At 46.5% G+C, this 22533-nt stretch overlaps 1 protein-coding gene across 1 annotated transcript in view; it reads left to right on the top strand.

Annotated features, from left to right (window-relative positions):
• SFXN5 (sideroflexin 5) overlaps positions 1-22533 on the top strand; it is a 108002-nt gene that overhangs the window by 45037 nt on the left and 40432 nt on the right. The window contains exons 7-9 of the mRNA XM_086611670.1: positions 4396-4449; positions 7059-7115; positions 7981-8046. Of these exons, the coding sequence (XP_086467796.1) occupies positions 4396-4449; positions 7059-7115; positions 7981-8046 (177 nt within the window). The remainder of the gene's footprint in view (positions 1-4395; positions 4450-7058; positions 7116-7980; positions 8047-22533) is intronic.

The following is a 22533-nucleotide window of genomic DNA, read 5'->3' as shown; positions in this document are numbered from 1 at the left end:
CTCGCAACACCTTCATACGGAGTCCCACCTGTCCCATCGCACGTTAGCAAGGGCTTCAGCGTGTAAAACCTGCCCGATGGACGTTGTGCTTGAGGTTGTTTGTTTAATGCCGTTCGCCCATCCCTCTGCAACGTCTTCAGCTTTATCTTTCCCTTCTGGAAAGGGAAGACCAAGATGAGCTCAGTGCCTGCAAAATGCGACTTCTGCAACTCTCAGATTTCGTCTTTGGACGCTTTTTTTTTTTTGCATTCGCATGTTTTACAAGTCGCTTCCTGAACATCACAAGCTACAGCACGGCGAGGCCGGTGTCGGGCGCTCTCGTCTTGATTAATTAAAACAGCAAGTGCTTTGAGTGGGGTTATTGCTGAGGGCGTTTTTAGTTTGTGCTCGTTATTGTGCAATTTGTTTGGGTGCTCTCGATCGCGAAAGCCAGAAGGGAGATAATTCTACCTGTCTTCCTGACGCTGACTCGTCTTCAGGAACAGGAACAATTCATTAACCCCATTTGGTGAATGGGGAAACCGAGGCACAGAGTTTTGCCCCAGATCCCCCAAAGTTGGTGCCAGAAGGTGGTTGGTCCTCCCAGCTGCCAGCTCGTGGCTCGACTTCTTAGATTGCCCGTATTGAAGTGGTTGAAGGAGCAAAATCTGCTGAATTTAATCTTCCTAAACCCAGTGGACCGTGGCTTAGTACTTGCTTAAAGGTAATGATCCTTTCCCAAACGGTGATAGCAGGGTTGCTAACACCCAAAAGCAGAGATCCTCACGGCTGTTACTATTTGTTGTCGTGCATAAGGGTTTCGTGGTAACTTTGTATGGGGCATTTTAAAAGAAAAGGTTAAACAAAAATGAGTTAACGATCAAATTGACAATGAAATCGGCCCAAATCCAGAGCTGTCAGAGGAGCCGAGAGCTGTCAGATGAGCCCAATTTCACTAGCTGTAAAGGATAAACTGGAACCTCTTGTCATTTAAAAAAAAAAAAAAAAAAGAAGAAAAAAACCCCAAACGTTTCAAATGTTAAAATTAAAATGTAACATTTATGCCAATCGATCTGTGAAATTTAGTGACAAAATTGGCAGCCTGCTCTAGCATAAAAACAGTTTGAGTCTTGCATTTCACATAGGGGGATGGGATTTCCTCAAGAGAGACTTAACGTGCCTGCGGTGGACTCTGGCTCTCCTCGCCCGCAAAGCCGGGGCCGGGGCACCCGCGCTAATTGTCCCGGTGTTCCAGGGGTCAGTTAAACACCCTGCGTAGATTCCAGCAGAAACGTGATCAGATTATGGATTAACAGGTTTACTGCCTATCAGTCAATACACGATGCCGCCTATATGCATCTCGGGTTTGGTTTTTTCTTTCCCCCTATAGCTAATGCAAAATAATTCAGTATGGTTTAGCTCATTGTGAAAGAGATTAAGGTCTTGCTGAAAATAATCGTTTCTTTTCTGGCCGAAGCAGCTACTCTCCTGACACAACCAAATCCTGTGGCTGTTTATTCCTTCCCTGAATTACAAACGTTTGCTTTTCTTTTTAGCCTCCGGCCTTTCCGTACTCGGGTTTATGGTTCAGCCCCACAATTGGATGCAGTGGCAGAGTGGGGACGGGATGGAGGATGTATAAGTGTAGGGAGAGTTTGCGTTTGCCCACTGAGATTTCAGCCCAGGAGGTAGCAAATCCAGCCCCTCGTGTTATCTCCCTTTGCCGTAGGGGCGAGGTGTGCAGGGTGGCTGCTTGGGCTGCAGCCTTTCACCCTGGCTTTGTGTTTCAGCCCAGGGATTAAAGGCTCCAAGGAGGAAGATTTATCTGCGCTTAGGAAATTCAGCCCAAGACATGGGCAGTGAGGATGGGGCAGAAGCCGTTCTGCCGTTCCCAGCTGCCACCCACAGCTTTAAGCACCGTTTTTTCCCCAACCATGTAAAAATGGGGGGATCTGGTTGAGGTTTCGAAGCGTGTAGAGAAGACCCGGCTGTTAATACGGGGTTGCAGACAACTCTCGCCGACACCCAAAGCAGGACTTGGGGCGTGCAAGAGGAGAGCTGGTCACGCGAGCGTGCCGCGGGGCTGCGCGGAGCCGGTAGATGCCCGAGCGGCAGCTTTAGCCCTGGCTTCGGGGCCACGAAAGGCCCTTCGCACCTGATAGGCAATTAAATTTCGTAGCTGGTACTTTTCTAGTGCTTAGAAGCTTGCTTTATTTTGTTTTCCTTCTTAGTTATTTTTTCCCCTGACAGTAATTAAAAGTGAAACTGTACATTTCTTGACAGACTCTTGCACATATGGAGAGTTTGCATTTAAACGTGCCTCTTTCAGTCATACAGATTTTGGGTGCTCTTTTTTATTTATTTATTTTCCTCTTGTATTTTTCTCGGCGCTCAGCTTCAGCTGACAATGTAGTAGCTGCCTGCGGTCTTCCCTCTCCTCCGGAGCCTCATTAACCCGCTGGCTTCAGGGATGTAAGTCAGTCCTGGGGTGAGGAGGTTCATCGCCTGTTGAATTTGTTTGGCTAAGACCGGCAACGAAGTAATTAATGACGAGATCCACACATTGAATGGAAGCGGTAAATTAGTGTAACTTGCACGGATTGGCACTCGGCCAGTGAACAAAGTAGCTGTAACTTCACGAAAGGCTGTAGGAGGAAAAGCTGGAGGAGGAGGAGGAGAAAGGAAAGAAGATTTAAATGAAATCAGGCCTCCCAACCCTATTACCCTTTTGTTTGTTGTTATTTCTCTCTGATGTCCTTAAGCGTAGAAGTTGCCTCCTCTTCAACTGATGCTGCTGCAGATGTGCAGAGACGGCTTTAGCTCATCCCTCCTTGCAGCAGGCTCTCTCTGCTCTAGGAGGGAAGTTCTCTTTCTGCTCAGCTTCTGTAGGAATAAACTTCAAGAAAATGGTGCAGAAGATGGTCTGAGTGGGTGAAGGAGCTCACAGCCTTCTTGCCCAGATGCCTCGGAGATGTTTCAGTTCACATGAATGTCCTGAAAATAAATGTACTTGGAATTAAAAGGAGTTATTCAGCCTTTTATACTCTTAGCAAACATGCGAGTGTGATTTTGCAACAAGAAGACCATCTTCTTCAGAAACTATCAGACATTTAAGGCACAAAAGGGAAGAAAACGCCAACGATGTTAGGAAGTATCTTGTCTTAACTGTTTCTTACCCAAGGACTCATCTTCCTGTCCATATTTGTTGAGTTTATCATTGAGAGTCCTCTTGCTTTGCATCCCTTTCTGCTTTTTCAATTCCTCATGCTTTAAGAGGAAAGATTGCCCTAAAACAAGGTAGGAAGGAGTCCGACAGTGCTGCCTTGTGTGATGGGGTCTTTAAAGAATTACAGAGGGTGTACTTATGTGGTGTATTGAGACATGTCCCAGGGATGCTCTCAGGACTGTATAGGCAACTTACAGAATCATAGGATCACAGAATGGTTTGGGTTGGAAGGGACCTCAACATCATCTAGTTCCAACCCCCCTGCCATGGGCAGGGACACCCTCCACTACACCAGGTTGCTCAAAGCCTCATCAAATCTGGTCTTGAACACTTCCAGGGATGGGGCAGCCACAACACCTCTGGGCAACCTGTGCCAGTGCCTCACCACCCTCAGAGGGAAGAATTTCTTCCTTAGATCTTATCGAAATCTCCCCTCTTTCAGTTTAAAGCCATTGCCCTTATGCACGTGTGGTCTCAGGTGCTGCAACGGGTGACCTTGCAACGCCTGTGGCATCTCATGTTCAGGCAGCAGCAGGCAGCACCTGGCCAGATGTGCTGGGGCAGGCTGCCATAAGCCCCTGGGAGATGGCGATCGTCAGCCTGAGCTTGTAACCCAAGCAGGAGTTTTCGCAGCTCAGAGTATATGACACATCAACAATTCTCTTCTCTTTAAAACAAAATTCAGGCTCCCAAACAGGAGCACATGTGCTTCCAGGTGGCACCCCTGTCTTCAGATGTTCACATCAAATTTTTTTCTTGTGCTTGAAACAGGGGATATGCCAAAGGAAAACAGAAAAACCCTCTTTACTGCCAATAGTAACAACTTTGAACTCTTGTATTCATGCAATGTTTGAGTTGTCCTCCAGAAATACCTGGATTAAAGAATCGATTACGTTTTAATGAACTTGTCTTTGGACAGTATATGCTGCCAGACTCCTTTCAAGGTGTGTTGCAAGCAATAATTAAAGATGCAAAGTTTTCATGGGTAGCTGCGTTACCCAGTTTCATCACCGGAAAACTGGGAGACAATAGGCTGGAAGAGAAGTTCAATAACTATAATGAAATAAAGCAATAAATGAAGATAACTTATTCAAGTCATTAGAAATAAGCTTGCTGTTTGCATGCCTAGCACAGCACCGAGAGCAAACTGACAATGCATTTGCTAATGAGAAAAATCTCTTCTCTTGCAGGTTGTTGGTCTTCTCTTGCCCAACCAGACTCTGGCATCCACTGTGTTTTGGCAGGTAATGCTCGTCTGAGTGAGTGGAGAACGTGATGGAAAGGAAACAGTAGTTGACTTGTGTCTAGAAGACAAACTAGAGGATGCATGTGGCTTTTCTGCACTGGCAATGCTTTAGTTAATAGGCAGATGAAGTGGCTCAATATAATTAGAGAAAGGTTTGATAGGCTTGGAATCGACTCTAAGCAAACTATTGGGTCCATTTTCCAGTGCCCGGCTATTTGTGCAAGGAGAGATGCAAAATAGCCTGGGATCTCAAAATCAGCTTTTTGCACCCGTTTTGTGCAGGTGTAAATGATTGCACAGTGTATACTTCCATGAAAATGTAGGTCCTTAAGCTCACACATCTGCTGTTTTAAAGACACCCTGTCAAGTAGTTGGGATCTTCCTTGGTGAATTCCTGTTGGAAGTGCAACGTGTGTGCAGGGCTGGGGGCAGGGGGAGGGCCTCTGCCCAGGAATTTTTGGAATAGCTATGCATTGCAAAAGCAAGGACCTCTGCGTTCAATTTGCTACATGGGCTTTGGGGGAAAAAAATTATGGAGAGGGGGTTGTTGGTGTTATTTCCTCATTAAAATTCTGGGAATTGAGTGTCAGGGGATGAAGCATGCACGTGAATGAGTTTTATCCACAATAAACACCCCACTGAAGTATAATTTCAGCACTAACTGAGATGCAAAAACAAGTTACTTTCAGACTTATTTTTAGTTGTGAATGTCTTTTTTATTGTCTACAGTGGAAGTGATGATAGAGAATTATGCCGTTGAGAAATATCAAAGCAGAATGGTTTCTGCCTGGTGTGTTAGAAAGACTGCAGAACCGAGAACATGTTGGCCTGTGCCAGTAACTCGTGGTTTGGTGTGTTTAGCTGTAAGTTGTGCCATGTGGCTTTACCTGCTGTGAGTGGGATAGTGGCTGGAGACGTCTAGACTCATTCAGATTTTTGAAGGCAACTTGCCTCACCTGTTTTTAGACATCTGTGATGGAAAGAGTTAACTTTTGGAGAAGTTATTCTTGCACAAGTGAGGAGCGAGCCAGCCCAGATAGCTGGCTTGGACTGGATGCTTTGTAAATGGCTCACATGAGGAGCTCCTATTCCTATCATCACAACGTAACTGGGAGATACTTTTGAACTTTAAAAGGATGGAATAATCCTTTTGGAACTAGAAAGGATACTTCAGATGCAGAACTAAAATAAGCCTGTTCAGGAGGAAGGTTGTGGCAGGCAGGTCCAGCAAGTGAAACCTGCCTGGGCCACCACTGCTTGACAAGTGGTTCTCAAACTCTTCTCTTCACCATTCCTGCTGATGGGCACACAGGTCATCCCTTTCTGAAAAATGCAAGTAGGAGTAGTAGCAACCGAGAGAGGCATCACCCAAAAAACCTGAGAAGGTGTCAGGCAGCCACCTGGGAAGAGTCAAGAAGTGGGTAGTGGGGAGGTCTTCAACCTAGAGACAGCTTAAACTCTGGACAGCATCTGAGCAGTATGTCTACATCTCTCTGAAAAGGAGATTTATCTGGATAAATAGCATAGGATTTAGGGATGATGCGTATTACTGCATCAACAAGCACTGCACAGTGAAGCAGTTGTTGCTGATGCTCAAAATGTACATAGCTCTGGCCTGGTCCTGTGGATCTGCTGGTGCAGATGTGAGCTGGAGGGGGTAAAAAAACCCAAAAACATATCTGGAAAATTGAGGCAGATTTCCAGCACAGATTGGCAAGATGTCTTTGTAATTATTATTGTTATTTAAATAAACAATAAAGCAAGGTTTGCTAGGTCCAAAGTTCTAGGCTAGAGAGCTGGTCAGCAGGTAGAACGTGCTCTTGGGCCGTGGGCTTGACAGTGACTGGGCTGATCCCCGTGTTTTAGTGCCTCATTTCACTCTGGTTTTCCTCACCCTCGCTGCATTCCCTCTCACATCTCAGTTCTGGCCACAGCTAGAGAAGAGTCGAGTTCTGATATGCTCTGAACTGGGAACGTGATGTTTTGAGGGCAGAAACTGTCATTTTCTTTACATTGCCAGCAGCTACTGAGGGTAAAACTCTTCAGGAGCGTGGTGCCACTCATCCCCAGCTGCTGCTTTGGTGACAAATCCTGCTCCCAAAAGTCGTGGACAGAAATACCAGTTTAGTGGCACCCGTATCCCTAAGACGGTACATCTGCTCATCTCCTGTTCCTCAGCTGAAGCCTCCTATGACCCCCTGTTTGAGATCCATGGAGCTTAATAAATGACTGACAAACTGGCTGCTGGGCTTACTGCTACGTTTTACAGCAGTATGGATTTGGCGTCGGTGAAAATACAGACCGATAGCACTGAGGTGTCATGTGGAGGTGGATCGGGCCAGAAGAAGAGCTGCACGTCACGCATACGGGGAAGCAGAGCTGCCTCCCAGGCACTGGGTGCTTTGGGATTTCTGTCCCTCACTTTGAAGGGAATTAGCTCGGACGTAGGGTATGCACAAGGCTTTGAAAAGTGGTGGCAAGTTGAGAGCCGGTCCGAAGGGAGATGAATTTTCCTGTGATGCTCTCAAATTTCTAAGGTGTTTTTTTTTTTTAATTGTAATTTTGTGAAGTTGTGTTTATGCCTGTTTCTTCTTGTTTCCTCTTTAGTGGTTGAATCAGAGCCACAATGCGTGTGTCAACTATGCAAACCGCAACGCGACAAAGGTGAGGAGACCCAACATATGCGGCGCGTGCGGCACCTTAGGTCTGTTTTGACATGGAAACATAAGTCTTGTCTCTTCGCTGTTAATAGAAACTCCAGAGTCAGCACTGTGGTGAATTTATAGATTGGCCATTCTCCTGTGTAGACTTCCATTTTAAACCTCAGCTGTAAATGGCACGAGGATCTCAAAATCACTCGAGGCACATAAGTAACGCTCAATGCCTTTGAGCCGAACCAGTGTATAGTTCTAACTGGTATGAAATGGTTTCATTTGATATGTAAATGAGCACAAAGTGAAATGTCGTCTAGGTTTTTTGGATAGCAGAAGGCTCCATGATTGCACTGCTGTCTCCTGGGGACTTTCTGTGTGTTACCAGCAGTGGTACCGGGAAGTGGTGGGGCTGTTCCTGCTCTCTTCCATCGCTTTAGCCTTCATTCATCCCATGTTGGGATGTGGGAAGCTCAAGACAGGAAGCCGAGTTGGAAACCGTCCAGCTCATCGAGATAATATTTCAAAGATAAATTTTTAATGTGGAGAGTTTGAGGTTCATCACTAATGTATAAGAACACTAATTTTATACCATTTGCTGAGTTTCATTCACATACTTCCTTTAAGCTGCTATTATTATAGTTTTCTGATGCCAATTAATTTTCCTTTCCCTTTAACCTTGCTCATGAGGCTACAGTTTTCCTTGCTTTTGCCGCTGCTAGATGACAGACCATGTGTCACAGAACAATATGACAAAATTAAACCTGTCTCTGGTTTAAAACAAATAAAGCGAAAACAAAACAAATAAAAAAGCTCGGTTGTGTTTTAATAACCAGAAGTTTGTTTATTGAAAATATGTTTTGTTTTTCTTTCCAAAGCCTTCTCCGACGTCCAAGTTCATCCAGGGCTACTTGGGAGCTGTCATAAGTGCTGTCTCAATAGCAGTGGGTAACGCTTTATATCTCTGTATTTCACTACAAAGTAACTGCTCCCTTACAGTAGTACTGCGGGGCTTTTGAGATGTTTGTTTGGATTGCCAAGCATGTTTATCTTTTAATTGACAGAATTCAGTCTACATAACCAGAAAATATTTTAACCGTGACGTGTCTCTGTCCGTGCATGCCCAAACTTTTCAAAAGAAGGAGACTTCTCCCGCTGATGGCTTCCAGCACGTCCTGCACGCTGCACTGCCTGGGTCTCTGCACCGTGGCTTTGCTGCTCGGTGAACTCAGATTGTCCATCTGGGCATTAACTCGTGGTGAATTAGCCTAGTCCAAGTTAGAAGAGTGACTTTGAGGCTGCAGAGTGATAGTGTGAGAGCTGGTGGGTCAGCACCTTGGATTAAAAGAGCCACAGTGCTCGAAATGAAATCTTTTACCTTTGGATGGCCTTCAAGCTGGCAACAGTCTTCAGGTCCTATCTGAAATAAATCTGTAAGAGAGAAGCTTTTAACGTTGTCATGGTCTTGTGGTGCAGTCATCAGGCTTTTAATACTCAGATTCCCCAGAAGCACAAGTTGACGTCTTTAGCAGGGTCAGCTAATTCCCAAGGAGGCAGGTGTGTTTTTTCAGGAGCAACTTATGGAAGTTATTTCTTACGTTGGGTTTTCAAATAAACCTCTGAAACACATAGTTGTAGATTTTCTGCTGGAACGTTAAAGATTCCACGGCAGTTTGTATTTTTTGCCTCTGGCCAAGACTTTTTTCCTTTTTCTCAAGCCACAGACATACTTTTCCAGGCATTTTTTCTGCAAACAGACTGTGCCGTGGGAGGAGGTGAGCACCCAGCCTGCTCACCATGCCATTCGTACCGAGCTTACACAATTCACCTTTGGGAAGAAGCTGCATGGGCTTGTTGAGATTTCTTTACAAGGTAAAACATTGACTAGAGCAGACTGGAGATCCTTAGGAGAACTATGGAGGCAGGAGCTACTGGCTGGGAACTGGCAGTGAGCAGTTTAGCACGTCATGTGCTAAACATGGACATGTGTCCATGTAGTGGACAGCAGAGAGTCTGCACAAAGCATATCTCTGTGTTCTCCTGTAGCTGCCAGACGGCTTTGCACCGGTGGTAGCAAAGGGCGTAGAGTTGGTGAAGTGCTGTGGAGTTTCGAGTGGAAACTGTCCCTTTTATTGGATACGCTTCTGCTTGATAGTTTTCTGTGTCGCTGGCTTGGCTTGCTCAAGGGTCACCTGTATTGTCCCTTCACTGCAGAATTAACCCAAACTGCGCACGCAGGCCAGCCGTGTGTTGGTGTGAGCTCCTACGCTTCATATAACCCCATGAAGACGTGTCCACACCAGCGCCATGCTTTTGCAGTTGAAGCACAATCTGAGTCTCTGTCTCACTGACTTCAACACTTTGGTTAGCAGCTGTTCTCTGTCCATTGTTTCCCAGTGTAGCATGACTGTCCTCCTCGGGCCTTAGTTCAGAACTTTTTCCACCTTGTGAAATAGTAAAGCGAAGTTCTCCAGCTTGATGTGCTACTGCTGCTCACGACCTGCCTTCCAACTCCCAACATAGCTGCAGCAGAGGGATGGTGACTGGTTCAACGGTCTTGGCACTAATCCTCTCCATTTTGGCAACAGGGGCAGATAGAGGGCAGGAGACATGGAGAAGTGATGTTGGCAGAGTTTTGTCACCCCGAGAAGCTGACAGGCTTTGGTAAGGAAACCACTGGGGTGGCGAGTGGAGATGTCCATGTTGGGACAGCTGATGCAGGTCTTTAAAATCTCTGGTTCCTCCTAGGCTGACTGCAAAGTCGCTGAAGCAGAAAGATAGGATCAGAGTGCAGAAGTGACCATCAGTGGTGCTGCGAGAAACACTTGGTCTCTGAAACAGTGTGAAAAACTACACCAAGGCTTGTAGATGAAAGAAATTACAGCAAACCAGCAGTGGCCTGCTGTTATGGCAGGGTGGCTGTCACCGCTGGTGACACATGGGTAGCTCTTCAGTCTGCTGATGGTAGATCAGCTCTTTGTCCTGTGGTGGTTTGTATGTCCCTTAGTTGCATCGCTGGTGGTGAAGGAGCTGGTGGTCTGTACAGAGCAACAAACTCTGAATAAATGCCGAAGCTGAAACGATGCTGGGATTTATCTGTCCACATAACTGGTAGGTGTATCTCCAGCAGGAAGCCCCAGTGCCTGGTGATCTTATGCACCTCGGCTGTCCATCATGGGAGAGCTTTAAAAGCACCATGAGGAAAAATGATGCCACAATATTTTGTACTTAACAGCATTTCAAGCTCGTGCAAATGGAAATTTTCAGTGGTGTGGATGCTCAGAAGGGTGTTGCTGCCTTCTTGTGTCAGTTCCACGATGGCCCCACCAGATGGGCCTTCCACTGGGACACCCTTAGCACATGCAAAGAGTACCATGAACTCTGTCGTAGCAGGGCTTTTGTAGCTGTGGTGCTCACAGAGTCAGAATATTGTTACAGGGAGGAAGGAGCTTTCCTTAGGTCTGTTGATGTAGTTGGAGGAGCAGGGAAGGGCAGCAGCCTTCATGGATACTTTCTCCTTCCTGATGTTGGAAGGAGGTCTCCTTCCAAAGTGGAGCATAGGATATACATGGGATATATGGTGCGTAGAGTGTGCGAAAATGAGATGAAGTTGCTTTGCACCAATGTCCCTGTGTAGACGAGGACACTACTGATGTGTGTGTCACTGCAGAGTAACGTGTGTCCTGATAATCCTTAGCACCAATTTTTGTGTGCTCATTTATAGACTCACAGAATGGTTCGAGTTGGAAGGGACCGTAAAGATCGTCCAGTTCCAACCCCCCTGCCACGGGCAGGGACACCTTCCACTACACCGGGTTACTCAAAGAGTCATCCAACCTGGCCTTGAACATTTCCTTGCACTTAGCCTTGTTGAACTTCCTGAGGTTTGCACAGACCAACCTCTCCCGCCTGTCCAGGTCCCTCTGGATGGCGTCCCTTCCCTCCAGTGTGTCGACCGCACCACACAGCTTGATGTCATCTGCAAACTTGCTGAGGGTGCACTTAATCCCACTGTCCATGTCACCCCTGAGGAACACCACTCGTTCCTGATGCAGAGCAGCCTAGAGAAAATCCTGCGGAGCAAGGAGTGCTTTTTACATTGTAAATATCTGGATTAATAACTAGCATCTGCTTAAGCGTTTGTTGTTTTGTTTGTTTTTTTTTTTTTTTAAATTGATGATGACAAATAATGTAGAAATAGCCCTGAGGTTCATTACGTTGGCTTGTGAGGCCTCAGCCCTCATTAACTGATCTCTGCTGTCAGTTAGCGACAAATCACCTCCCAGTGTGAGCCCATTAGGACCAGATGACCTGAAAACAAGTGCCACTGCCTCCAGTGGTCTGCTGAGACCCGGTATTAATTAAAGCGAGCCCCTTCCATGTTTGCAGTTGGCAAGCGGCACGGGGAGAAGGCTCATGAAGTGACAGATCAGTTGACTTGTGATTGTGCTTCCCATCGTCTTCGCCCTCCGTGTCTTTATCTAACGAGAGGGACAAACAAAGTGCTTTCTCTCACGTACAGAAGAGCAGATTTTGGCTTTACGCTTCTTGCAATTAAACTTAGCAAATCTTTGCAAATAACCTGATTTTTTTCCTGTTTTAGAGAGAGAGGAATTGCTGTCAGAGAGAGGCAACGCTTCTCTCTTAGATCCAGTGCTTCATCTGGGACTCCTGATTTGCAGCCTTTCAGGATGAGTTTTGTGAGGCATCAATATTCTTTTTTTTCCCCAATATTTTTCAGTATTTCAATAGTTTGTCCCCAGTATTCCCCTTTTTTTCCCCTCACCTACTCCCAACTCAACACGATTCACAGCATACCTTCAGGCAAGGAAAGCGATGCCAGGTCCGGAATTTTCTCTCTTCACCTGCAGAGCGCTCAGGTGAAGCAATCGCGTGAAGCAAGGCTAGAAAAGACATCAGAAGGGATCATTTTAAGAGCGAATGTGGGAAAAGAGGTGAAAAGGCTGATATCAACAGATCTCTTCCATCTCTAACTTCTTACGTGACGCTTCTACCCCGTCTCTGCCACCGGGCGCGTGCTGAGACCTGGGCTACCAGCGCCACACAAGCATGTGACATCTCCGGGCTTTACTCGCGGCGGACAATATGTTTAGAGGAGTCTGATGACCATTAAGTAACCTGGATTTCTGTTTCTTCCTCTGTGACTGTAGTTTATTTTTATCACGTTCTCCATACACCTGCTTCCTTCCCACCTTTCCTTTTGATTGCTTTCGGTTTACTGCTTTTCCGAGCACTGAGCGGTAATTGTTATTTTTTAAATTTTTTTTTTTTTCAAGTAAACGAGTGAATTCCTGTGATTAGGCCTTATTTTCTGATTTCTGGCTGCTGTTCATGATGGTGGTGTACGAAGCCCAATTAATACCAGCTGGTTTTCCTAAGCAAGGCAAACAAAGGCGGAGAGTAGTAAAAAGACTTAAGAAAGACCAAGCATGTTTTAAATGGTTTTTTTCCTCCCCAAATACTCTGGTGCCAAGAGCTATACTGATCAGAGGGCTTGTAATTGTACAGAAACCCTTTCCAGCAGACACACACGCACGCACACACGTTCTTGCTCTCACCTAATTGTGTCACACTTTTCAAAGCTACGTAATCAAAACCATTTTTTTGTTAATAACTGAGTTTTACATATTTTATAAGTGACTTTCTTAGTTTCAGATCCAAACTCAATTTGCTGCTCTATTGCTGATTGCTTTTGCGTCTGATTCAGCTCTTCAGCACTATGACCTTGGACTGTAACTTCAGTTTGAGGTCAGAAGTGATTCCTGCAGCTGCAATTAAATGCTGGCAAATTAAAGCAGATCCAGAGAAGGGCTGTGAGCAGCTGCTCACTGGTTTTTGGGTTGTCACAGGTGCCAAGACCAGCAGACTGGAGATGGGTGGTGTTAGCCCAGGGCTTGTCCCACCTGGAGACTGTGGTAGTGAGTCATTGGGTTCCTCCATACGCCCTTCTTGAAGCATCTCACAGCAGTGATGTTATTGCCGTTGGTTTCTGTTGTCTTTGGATCAGAGTCGTATATACATCATGGTTTTAATTTCCACAATCACAGTTTCAGGTTCTGCCAAGACTGGCTCCAAATCTTCCTCTTGTGATACTGAAGACCCTGTGCAGACTCTCCAAGGGGTTTCTTTCTTCTGCCAGTACCATTTGGCCACGTATCTGATGTCTCTCAGTAAGCAGAGTATTGTTGCTCAGCATGGTACCCAGGTTATTAGCTTGTTGTCCATCTGTTGTCCACTCCATGTACCCTGGAGGTACCGTGTACATTGGTTCTCCTGGCATTGTCCTCCCCTGTTGACAGGATGGGCTCTAATTAGACCGCAGCAAGCCTGGCAGGCGTACAGAGCGTGTTTTACATACATAGGTGTATGTAACTTAACCAGGGAATGTCTGTCGTGGCTGTCGAGGCACGATGGCACTGAGCTCCCCCCTTGTGATAGGGATTTGATTCTCCCCCGATGAAAGGGGAAGCAAAACCACAGGTGTGAGATCAAGCACCTCTTAAGTGGAGAGACAGTGAAGTTTTCCCTAATTAATCGAGTAGGCAAGCTCCCTCCTTCCCCTTTCAAATATACTGGGGTTTGTAACTTCTCAGAAGGTTTTTATGAAGTGCAAGTTTGGGATTTATGGTCTCGTCAGTACAGAAGCACATAAACCCGTTGTTCTCGCTTAGCAACCTGAGCTAAATTCTGACAAAAGTAGGTGTTTTGTCTTCTTTTGTAGAAGAGAGAGAGACACAATGTCGTGTAACCAGGACTGCCAGCCAGGCTGTATATTTTGTAGTGTTCTATATACTTAAAATGTACCTGCCCAGGACTCGAACGTTCCTTTTTGGCTTGGCTTACTGGGTAACCCTGGCTTAAAAAATCAGATGATTAATGCCATGAATGTCTTCAGTGCTGTCAACTACTGATGACTCACCTTGGAGTCACTGCCAGTCATGGCGTACAGGAGGGTGTTTGGAGCATCTCTTCCCAGGCAGAGCCAGGACTTTTCATTTTTAAAGTGGCTCCTTGCTTCCTGATCCTAAATCCTGGCTCCAGACAAGCCAGTGGAGTTAGGGAACCAGTGCCACTGTGGTTTAGTGATGCTCTGACTTACTTTATGGTCTGACTTGCACTTGGTGCTTTCACAAACTGTGAAAGTATATGGAGTTAAACTTGAATATGTATAACAACAAACTAGGCTAAAACTGCAGAGAAATGAGACAGTTTTAATGACCTAATTTGGTTTGCTGAGGTATTCCATGATACTTTTTTTCCCTTGGAAAAATGCAATGAAAATAAGCATTGCTGCTAGTCTAGAGTTCTGTCTAAATTGATTTCAGGACTCCTGACACTCTTGATCTTGGTTTGCGGGTTCAGATACGTTTTTCATGCAGCAAACTGCCTCAACAGTTGGAGATGTTGCTTCCCTTCAGCTGCTTGTCACCTCTCTTGTCCCTATGGTGGCTGTGCAGAAATGGTGTGCGCAAGGGCTTCGTGGCTTTGGGCAATGAAAAAGATGACTTACGTGAGTCTGTGGTTGCAACCAACAGAGCTAAGGTGGAGGTTAGTCCCTCCAGCTGCTCCTGCCTACCTGTCTGCTGAAGGCTAGTGCCTCCACGAGCCCACAACAAGAGTTCAAAGAAGAAACCAGCAACAATCTGCTGAATTTCAATGCAACTAGATCACTTGGACAGGAGCAAAGGGCAGAGCTCTCGCTATGGAGTATGTGCTCCAGCGTGCTGTATGGGAGCCCCCGCAGATCTTTGGGGTGCCCCTGGGAGGTTGGACTTCACTCTCAGCTCTGTTGCACGGTTGGAAAACAGAGATCGAAGTGACGTGACTTGGTGTTGGGACCAATGTAGGAAGCTTTTCAGAGCAGAAGCTCCTAGATGCTCCAGGACTCAAATTCCTACTCTCATTGTGGGAAATCACTCCTCTCCCACGCAAGTGTCTTATTAAGTCATCCTAGGGCAACTTGCTCCTGTACAGAAACTTTGGTGATGTTATTTCTGAGAAAATACAGCTTTTTGGGGAGTCCTGTAGTTACTGTATGGTTTCTACAGAGTTCTGAATTATTGAAATGCTGCAATTTGTCTTCAAGATTTTTGGTTGTATTCCCACAGAGTTCACAGATTATAATCGTGCAGAATCTCAGCCGCAGTCAGAACTGATCGAGCATAGAGGTTACGCAAAAATTATAACTCCTAAATTTATATTTAGCTGTATCAGAAAAAAAAACAGTTGTGTATAGGAGTCTTGTCAGCAAAGCCCAGTGTGGGTCTGAGAGATCAGGTTAAAGCAGAGGCTGCTTCTGGACAAATGAACATTGCAAAAATGATGTTTTTAAACAAGTTGGATTTCCCTCCCAGAAGAGTTAGCATTTTGCAAAATCAAAATGTGTTTTGTCTCGAAAACATCCCTTACAACCCAAGACATTCTCACGACCGCATAGGATTTCAGCAGAAACATCTTGGTTTTCCTCTTCTAAGGAAGCTGAGAGGTGAAGACTGTTCAAGCCCAAGATTATCGCTGTAAAATAATATGAGCATTGTAATGGTCGTGTCACAGCTGGCTTTGGCCATACCTGCTCTTGCAGCCCCGACTCCCGCAGCTCAGCCAGCTGCATCGCTGGTACCGTTCACAAGGGATATGTTTGCTCTGATAGGCAGCTTTAAAACTCTTCTGATGTCGGGGAGAGAGGATAATAAAAAGTTGAATTTACAGCTCTCTTCTTTAACATGAAACCAGGTGATGCTTGAGGGTGCCTAACCAAAGCTAGAAGGAGAATCCAAGAACTTTAATTAGATCAGTTAGAGATATGCTGGCTTACTTTACACTCTTACAAAATTCATGAACGATTGAAAAAAAGAGGGTCTCGATTTTTTTTTCTTTTTTTTTTTTCCACGTTCAGGAAGGACAGCAGCCTTTTTTTGATCCAGCCCCGTGTCCTGGGCTGCATCCAAAGCAGCACGGGCAGCAGGTCGAGGGAGGGGATTCTGCCCCTCTGCTCTGCTCTTGTGAGACCCCACTTGCAGTGCTGCGTTCAGCTCTGGGGTCCCCAACATCAGAAGGACATGGAGCTGTTGGAGCGGGTCCAGAGGAGGGCTACAAAGATGATCCGAGGGCTGGAGCACCTCTGCTATGGAGACAGGCCGGGAGAGTTGGGGTTGTTCAGCCTGGAGAAGAGAAGGCTCCGGGAAGACCTTCCAGCAGCCTTCCAGTACCTAAAGGGGCTACAGGAAAGCTGGAGAGGGACTTCTGACAAGGGCGTGTAGTGACAGGACAAGGGGCAATGGCTTTAAACTGAAAGAGGGGAGATTTCAACTAGATCTAAGGAAGAAATTCTTCCCTCTGAGGGTAGTGAGGCGCTGGAACAGGTTGCCCAGATGAGTTGTGGCTGCCCCATCCCTGGAAGTGTTCAAGGCCGGGTTGGATGAGGCTTTGAGCAACCTGGTGTAGTGGAAGGTGTCCCTGCCCATGGCAGGGAAGTTTGAACTAGATGATTTTTAAGATCCCTTCCAACCCAAACCATTCTATGATTCTGTGACAGGGGCTTGTTGGACTAATTTTTCAGTCTCGACTGCCTGCGATTTGGGGCAGGGAGAGCATCCTTGCACGCAGCGCTCCAGGACAGCAGCCCTACTCCTTCCTGTGCTGTCAGTGCCACCAGCCATGGGTTGTTCCTCCTTCTCCGCTCCCATTGCACATTTAACTCACACACACACACACACACACATGCAATTTTTCACTCTCCTCTCTAGGTGGAGGTGCCCCTGTGGATTTTTCTAATCCCAGCTCCTTCTTCCTGATAATTGTTTGTGAGCCGTGTGGAGCGGCTGCATTGACAGCCTGCGAATTTGGTGTGATGCCCATAATCAGCTTGTGAGACGACGCAGGAGGCCACCCACTGCCCTCAGGACTATCCACCACTTAGGGTGGTACAGAAACACTTAGAAGCTGGAGGAAGTCGGTGCAAAGTAGAGTGAGGGATGGGAGGGGACGTAGCGTGGCTGGATGCCTCCTGGAAGGTGACGTGGGGAGCCAGGAGCAGGAGGAAAATTGCAGTAGATTGGAAGAGCTGGTGATAAACTTCTGTTTGCTGCTTAAAGTTTTTCGATGAAGCGGTACCCGGCTCTAAAATCTTGATACCTGTGCTCAAAAGCTCTCATTCCTACAGCTTCTCTACTCTGATGATTCACAGATACCAAGTCCAGATACCAGAAGAGAGTGGTATGATCACTCGTCGAGCCCATAAATCATTGGAGCTGTGGCAGCCATTTGCCAAAGGCACAGCCTTGGGCCTTTGGTGTAGTGGAGGCAAAGACGTGGTATGCTCTGGGGAGACATCCAGTGCTGGTCATCCTGCCTCTGGGCTCAGCAGTACATGGCAACAGCTGGCTCCTTGCTGACTGCCACCTTCCAGACTCCTCCTACTTCTCTGCAGCATTTTCTCTCATGTTTCACTGGTGTGTCTTTGTTTCCAGCAAGTTTGTCCTCATCTGTGCCCTTTCCTTCTGCCCCAGCTCAGCCCCAAAGCACCCAGGGCTGGTGTTGCCTCTGTGCAGGATCCAGATGCATGGAAAACTCAATGTCAAAACAACAGCTTCTTGCCTTGGGCACGAGCCCCTGCCATCTTCCTTTCTCCATCATCTGCCAAATCAAGTTTGTCATTATCAGCATTAATCCCCACTTTTCCTGCTCATACCTCTCCTGCATCTTTTTCCTTTCTCAATGCTACACCATTTTCTTCCATTGAAGCATCCAACTGTGGGGCTATTGCTCTCATCCCTTCTGCAGTGATCTTGGATATGACTCAAGTTTCCTCCTTTCCTTACTCTTGCTCCTCTCCAACTTCCTTCTCCACTCGGATTGTTATTGCTTTCCCTTCCCTTATACTCCTCCATTCTGTTCTCCTTGACTTGGTAAAGCTCCAGTTGGTAAAGAGCCCAGTTTTCCATCTCTCTGCCTCCGTCTTCACCTCTCAGCCCTAATGAATTATTTTTTTCCTTCCTTCTCTTACTGCTCTTTTCTTCAGTTTGGCAGTATGGGACTCATCAAATCCAATTAGTGTTTCAATTCAACAATCTAGGGATTTGAAGGCTAAAGGATAAGCTTCCTTGGAGCCAGTCCCTCCTTCCAAGTTGACTTTCTAGGTCACTTGGAGCAACCAGCTCCAACTGCAGTGGTCAGGGTTGTCCCAATGCTACTGGAACCTGGGAAAGTTGAATCCCTTAAATCAACGGAGATCTCACCAATGCAGTTAATGAAGCCTAGAGAGCTGCTCAGCAACATTTAGGTGGCATCATCTACCAACCAATGTCCACCTTGTTCACTGAACTCCTAATACTCCTGTATTTTATAAAAATTCCCTCTTAAAATTAAGTAACATAACTTCTTGAACTGCTGGTATATTTACTGCTCTAGAACTGATTTAAGAGGTGTAGGGTTAGACCTTTATCATATGGCTTGGTTGTTGCCAACTTCAGGCATTCAAAAGTCTTCTCTCAGGCCTTGATAGTTGTAAAGGGAAGAAAAAAATTAAGCCATGATTTTTTCAAAAATTCCCATGCTTTTAAAATTCATGTCTTGGTGGACATGAGATCAGAACTTTTTGAGACAAAGAGGAAAAGAAAAGGGAACAGTAATCTTGGTTTATTATTCCACAATCACCCTGTGACAGTGTCTGATGGTACAGCTTCAAGTGCGGCAACACCGCAAACTCTGTCCTGTTGCTGAGATAATGTTGTTGATGCTGGAAACAAAACCGGTAGCAAAATAAATAGCAGGAATTCTAGGCACTTGAAGATGAGGGAGGGAGGAAGGGCAGAGTGCTGCCAGAGGCATAGTAGAGCTCTGAGCGAGGTTGCTCTCCCGTTGACAGCGTTCGGCCGCGGTTTCGTGTTGCGGGATGTTAGCAGCAGTGGCGGTGTAATGTATCCCCCTGTGTCCAGCTTCCCCAGCTTGTCAGGATGCTCTGTCAGCCGGATTGAGGAAGTGCTCTGGAGAAAGAAACCTCAAAAAAAAAAAAAAAAAAACCAATTTGAAAAAGTTGGATTTGGCCTCTAATCTGGGTCACAGTTCAGGAATATCCCGAACCAGTACTGCACCGAAACCAGTACTGCAAATCCATGCTCAGAGCTCCCAGCTGCAAGAAGGAGCGCTTGTCTGAGTTAAGACATCACCAGCAGAGATATCTTCATCTGAGCTGCATCCCTGGCCTCATGTGATAGTCAGCAGGGATGAATGGGCGCTGCTGGGGACATTTTGCGTGAGCACTGTAAATATCTGTCTTGGGAGGAGAATAAAAACCCTTAAAAAGGCTCATTTCTTACACCAGATGAGATTTAGATGGGATATTAGGAAAAATTTCTTCACCGAAAGTGTTGTCAAGTGTCGGAACAGGCTGCCCGAGGAAATGGTTGAGTCACCATCTCTGGAGGTATTTAAAAGACATGTAGACGTGGTGCTGAGGGACATGGTTTAGTGGTGGACTTGGCCATGTTAGGTTAACGGTTGGACTTGGTGATCTTAAAGGTCTTTTCCAACCTATATGATTCTGTGATTCCATGATGATTCTACCACGTTTGATGTGATGAGTCCCACCTGACTCTGATATGTTTGTACAGCACCAGTGTTGCAGATCCCAGATCTGTGACTCAGGCTGTAGGCAGAGTGATGATAATACTACTGCTCCTGTGGTTGTTTTGTTTTCTTAGTGATGGATTTGCCTCGATAGTCAGTGTTCTTTGGCCAGCCCTTAGGAAGGCGCCCCGCCAGACCTGTTGTTCATGAATAGAGAAGGACTTGTGGGTGATGTGATGGTTGGAGGCTGTGTTGGGCATAGCGATCACGAAATGATAGAGTTTTCGATTCTTGGAGAAGTAAGGAGAGGAATCAGCAGAAGTGCTACTTGGATGTCCAGAGGGCAGACTTTGGCCTGTTTAGGAGCCTGGTTGACAGAGTCCCTTGGGAGGCAGACCTGAAGGGCAAAGGAGTCCAGGAAGGCTGGATATTCTTCAAGAAGGAGATCCTAAAGGTGCAGGAGCAGGCTGTCCCCATGTGCCGAAAGACAAGCTGGCAGGGAAGAACGACTGACCTGGATGGGACTCAGGAAAAAAAGGAGAGTTTATGATCTCTGGAAGAAGGGGCAGGCCACTCAGGAGGACTAGAAGGATGTTGTGTGTTATGCAGGGAGAAAATCAGAAAGACCAAAGCTCAACTAGAACTTTGAGAATCTGGCTACTGCCATAAAAGACAATAAAAAATGTTTCTTTAAATTCATTAGCAAGAAAAGGAGGACTAAGGAGAATCTTCCTCCTTTATTGGATGTGGGGGGAAACATAGTGACAAAGGCTGAGGAAAAGGCTCAGGTACTTAATGCCTTCTTTGCCTCAGTCTTCAATAGTAAGACCAGTTGTTTTCTGGGTACCCAGCCCCTGAGCTGGAAGACAGGGGCGGGGAGCAGCGTGAAGCCCCCATAATCCACAGGAAAATGGTTAGTGACCTGCTACACCACTTAGACACGCACAAGTCTATAAGGCTGGATGGGATCCAGCCAAGGGCACTGAAGGAGCTAGCAGAAGTACTCACCGAGCCACTTTCCATCGTTTATCATCAGTCCTGGCTAACTAAGGAGATCCCAGTTGACTGGAAGTTAGCAAATGTAATGCCCATCTGCAAGAAGGGCTGGAAGGAGGCTCCCAGAAACTACAGGCCTGTCAGTCTAACCTTGGTGCCGGGGAAGGTTATGGAGCAAATCACCTTGAGTGCCATCACAGCACGTGCAGGACAACCAGATGATCAGGCCCGGTCAGCATGGGTTTGTGAAAGGCAGGTCCTGCTTGACTGACCTGATCTCCTTCTGTGACAAGGTGGCCTACTTAGTGGATGAGGGAAAGGCTGTGGATGTTGTTTATCTAGACATCAGTAAAGCCTTTGACAATGTTTTCCATGGTATTCTCCTGGAGAAACTGGCTGCTCATGGCTTGGGCAGGTGTACTCTTCTCTGAGTGAAAAACTGGCTGGAAGGCCAGGCCGAAAGAGTTGTGGTGAATGGAGTTAAATCTAGTTGGTGGCCGGTCACAAGTGGCGTTCCCCAGGGCTCAGTGTTGGGGCCAGTTCTGCTTAATATCTTTACCAACAATCCAGACGAGGGGATCGAGTGCACCCTCACTAAGTCTGCAGATGAAACCAAGTTGGGTGAGAGTGTTGATCTGGTCAAGGGTAGGAAGGCTCTCCAGAGGGATCTGGACAGGCTGGATCCATGGGCTGACGCCAACTGAATGAGGTTCAACAAGGCTGGGTGCCAGGTCCTGCACTTGGGTCACAACAACCTCATGCAATGCAACAGGTTTGGGGAAGAGTGGCTGGAAAGCTGCCCAGCGGAAAAGGACCTGGGGATGTTGGTTGACAAGCAGCTGAACAGGAGCCAGCAGTATACCCAGGTGGCCAAGAAGGCCAAGAGTATCCTGACTTGTATCAGAAATAGTGTGGCCGGCAGGACCAGGGAAGGGATCATCCCCCTGTACTTGGCACTGCTGAGGCCGCACCTCAAATCCTGTGTTCAGTTTTCGGCCCCTCACTACAAGAAAGACATGGAAGTGCTGGAGCGTGTCCAGAGAAGGGCAGCGAAGCTGATGAAGGGTCTGGAGCACAAGTGTTATGGGGAGCGGCTGAGGGAACCGGGAGTGTTCAGCCTGGAGAAAAGGAGGCTGAGGGGAGACCTTCTCACTCTCTACAACTACCGGAAAGGAGGTTGTAGTGAGGTGGGAGTCAGTCTCTTCTCCCAAGTAACAAGGGATAGGACAAGAGGAAATGGCCTCAAGTTGTGCCAGGGGAGGTTTGGATTGGATATGAGGAAAAATTTCTTCCCCAAAAGGGTTGTCAGGTATTGGAACAGGCTGCCCAGGGAAGTGGTGGAGTCACCATCCCTGGAGGGATTTAAAAGATGTGTAGATGTGGTGCTGAGGGACATGGTTTAGTGGTGGACTTGGCAGTGCCAGGTTAATGGTTGGACTCCATGATCTTAAAGTTCTCTTCCAACTTAAATGATTCTATGATTCTGTGAGTCTGTTCTACAAACTAAACTTATTAAGCTCTCCTTGTTCATGACCCTTTTGCTTACGATGATCTGAGGTGGAGGAGTACCTGCTCCGTGTTGAATGCTCTCCTTCACCTGTTTACCCTCATCCCACTTTGTGACCTGCGGGAAAGAGTTCACAGATTGGCTAAAGCAATTTCAAAACTGTAAAAAACAAACCCTCATTAGTTTCCTAAATCTAGTCCTCATGTTGGGAATTTGGGAGATTGGATTTAAATCTATAGCGACATTTAATTTCATATTCACAGTGGGGTGCTTGCTGTAAGTGGAGGAGCGAGTTCATCTGCAGCACCAAATTGAATCTGAAAGTAAAATGCTTTTATTA

The sequence above is a fragment of the Tauraco erythrolophus genome, chromosome 5 (genome assembly GCF_009769465.1).
Source record: "Tauraco erythrolophus isolate bTauEry1 chromosome 5, bTauEry1.pri, whole genome shotgun sequence".
NCBI classification, from domain to species: Eukaryota; Metazoa; Chordata; class Aves; order Musophagiformes; family Musophagidae; genus Tauraco; species Tauraco erythrolophus.
The sequence above is the reverse complement of the archived record's forward strand: the minus strand, read 5'-3'. Positions and strand labels throughout refer to the sequence as shown.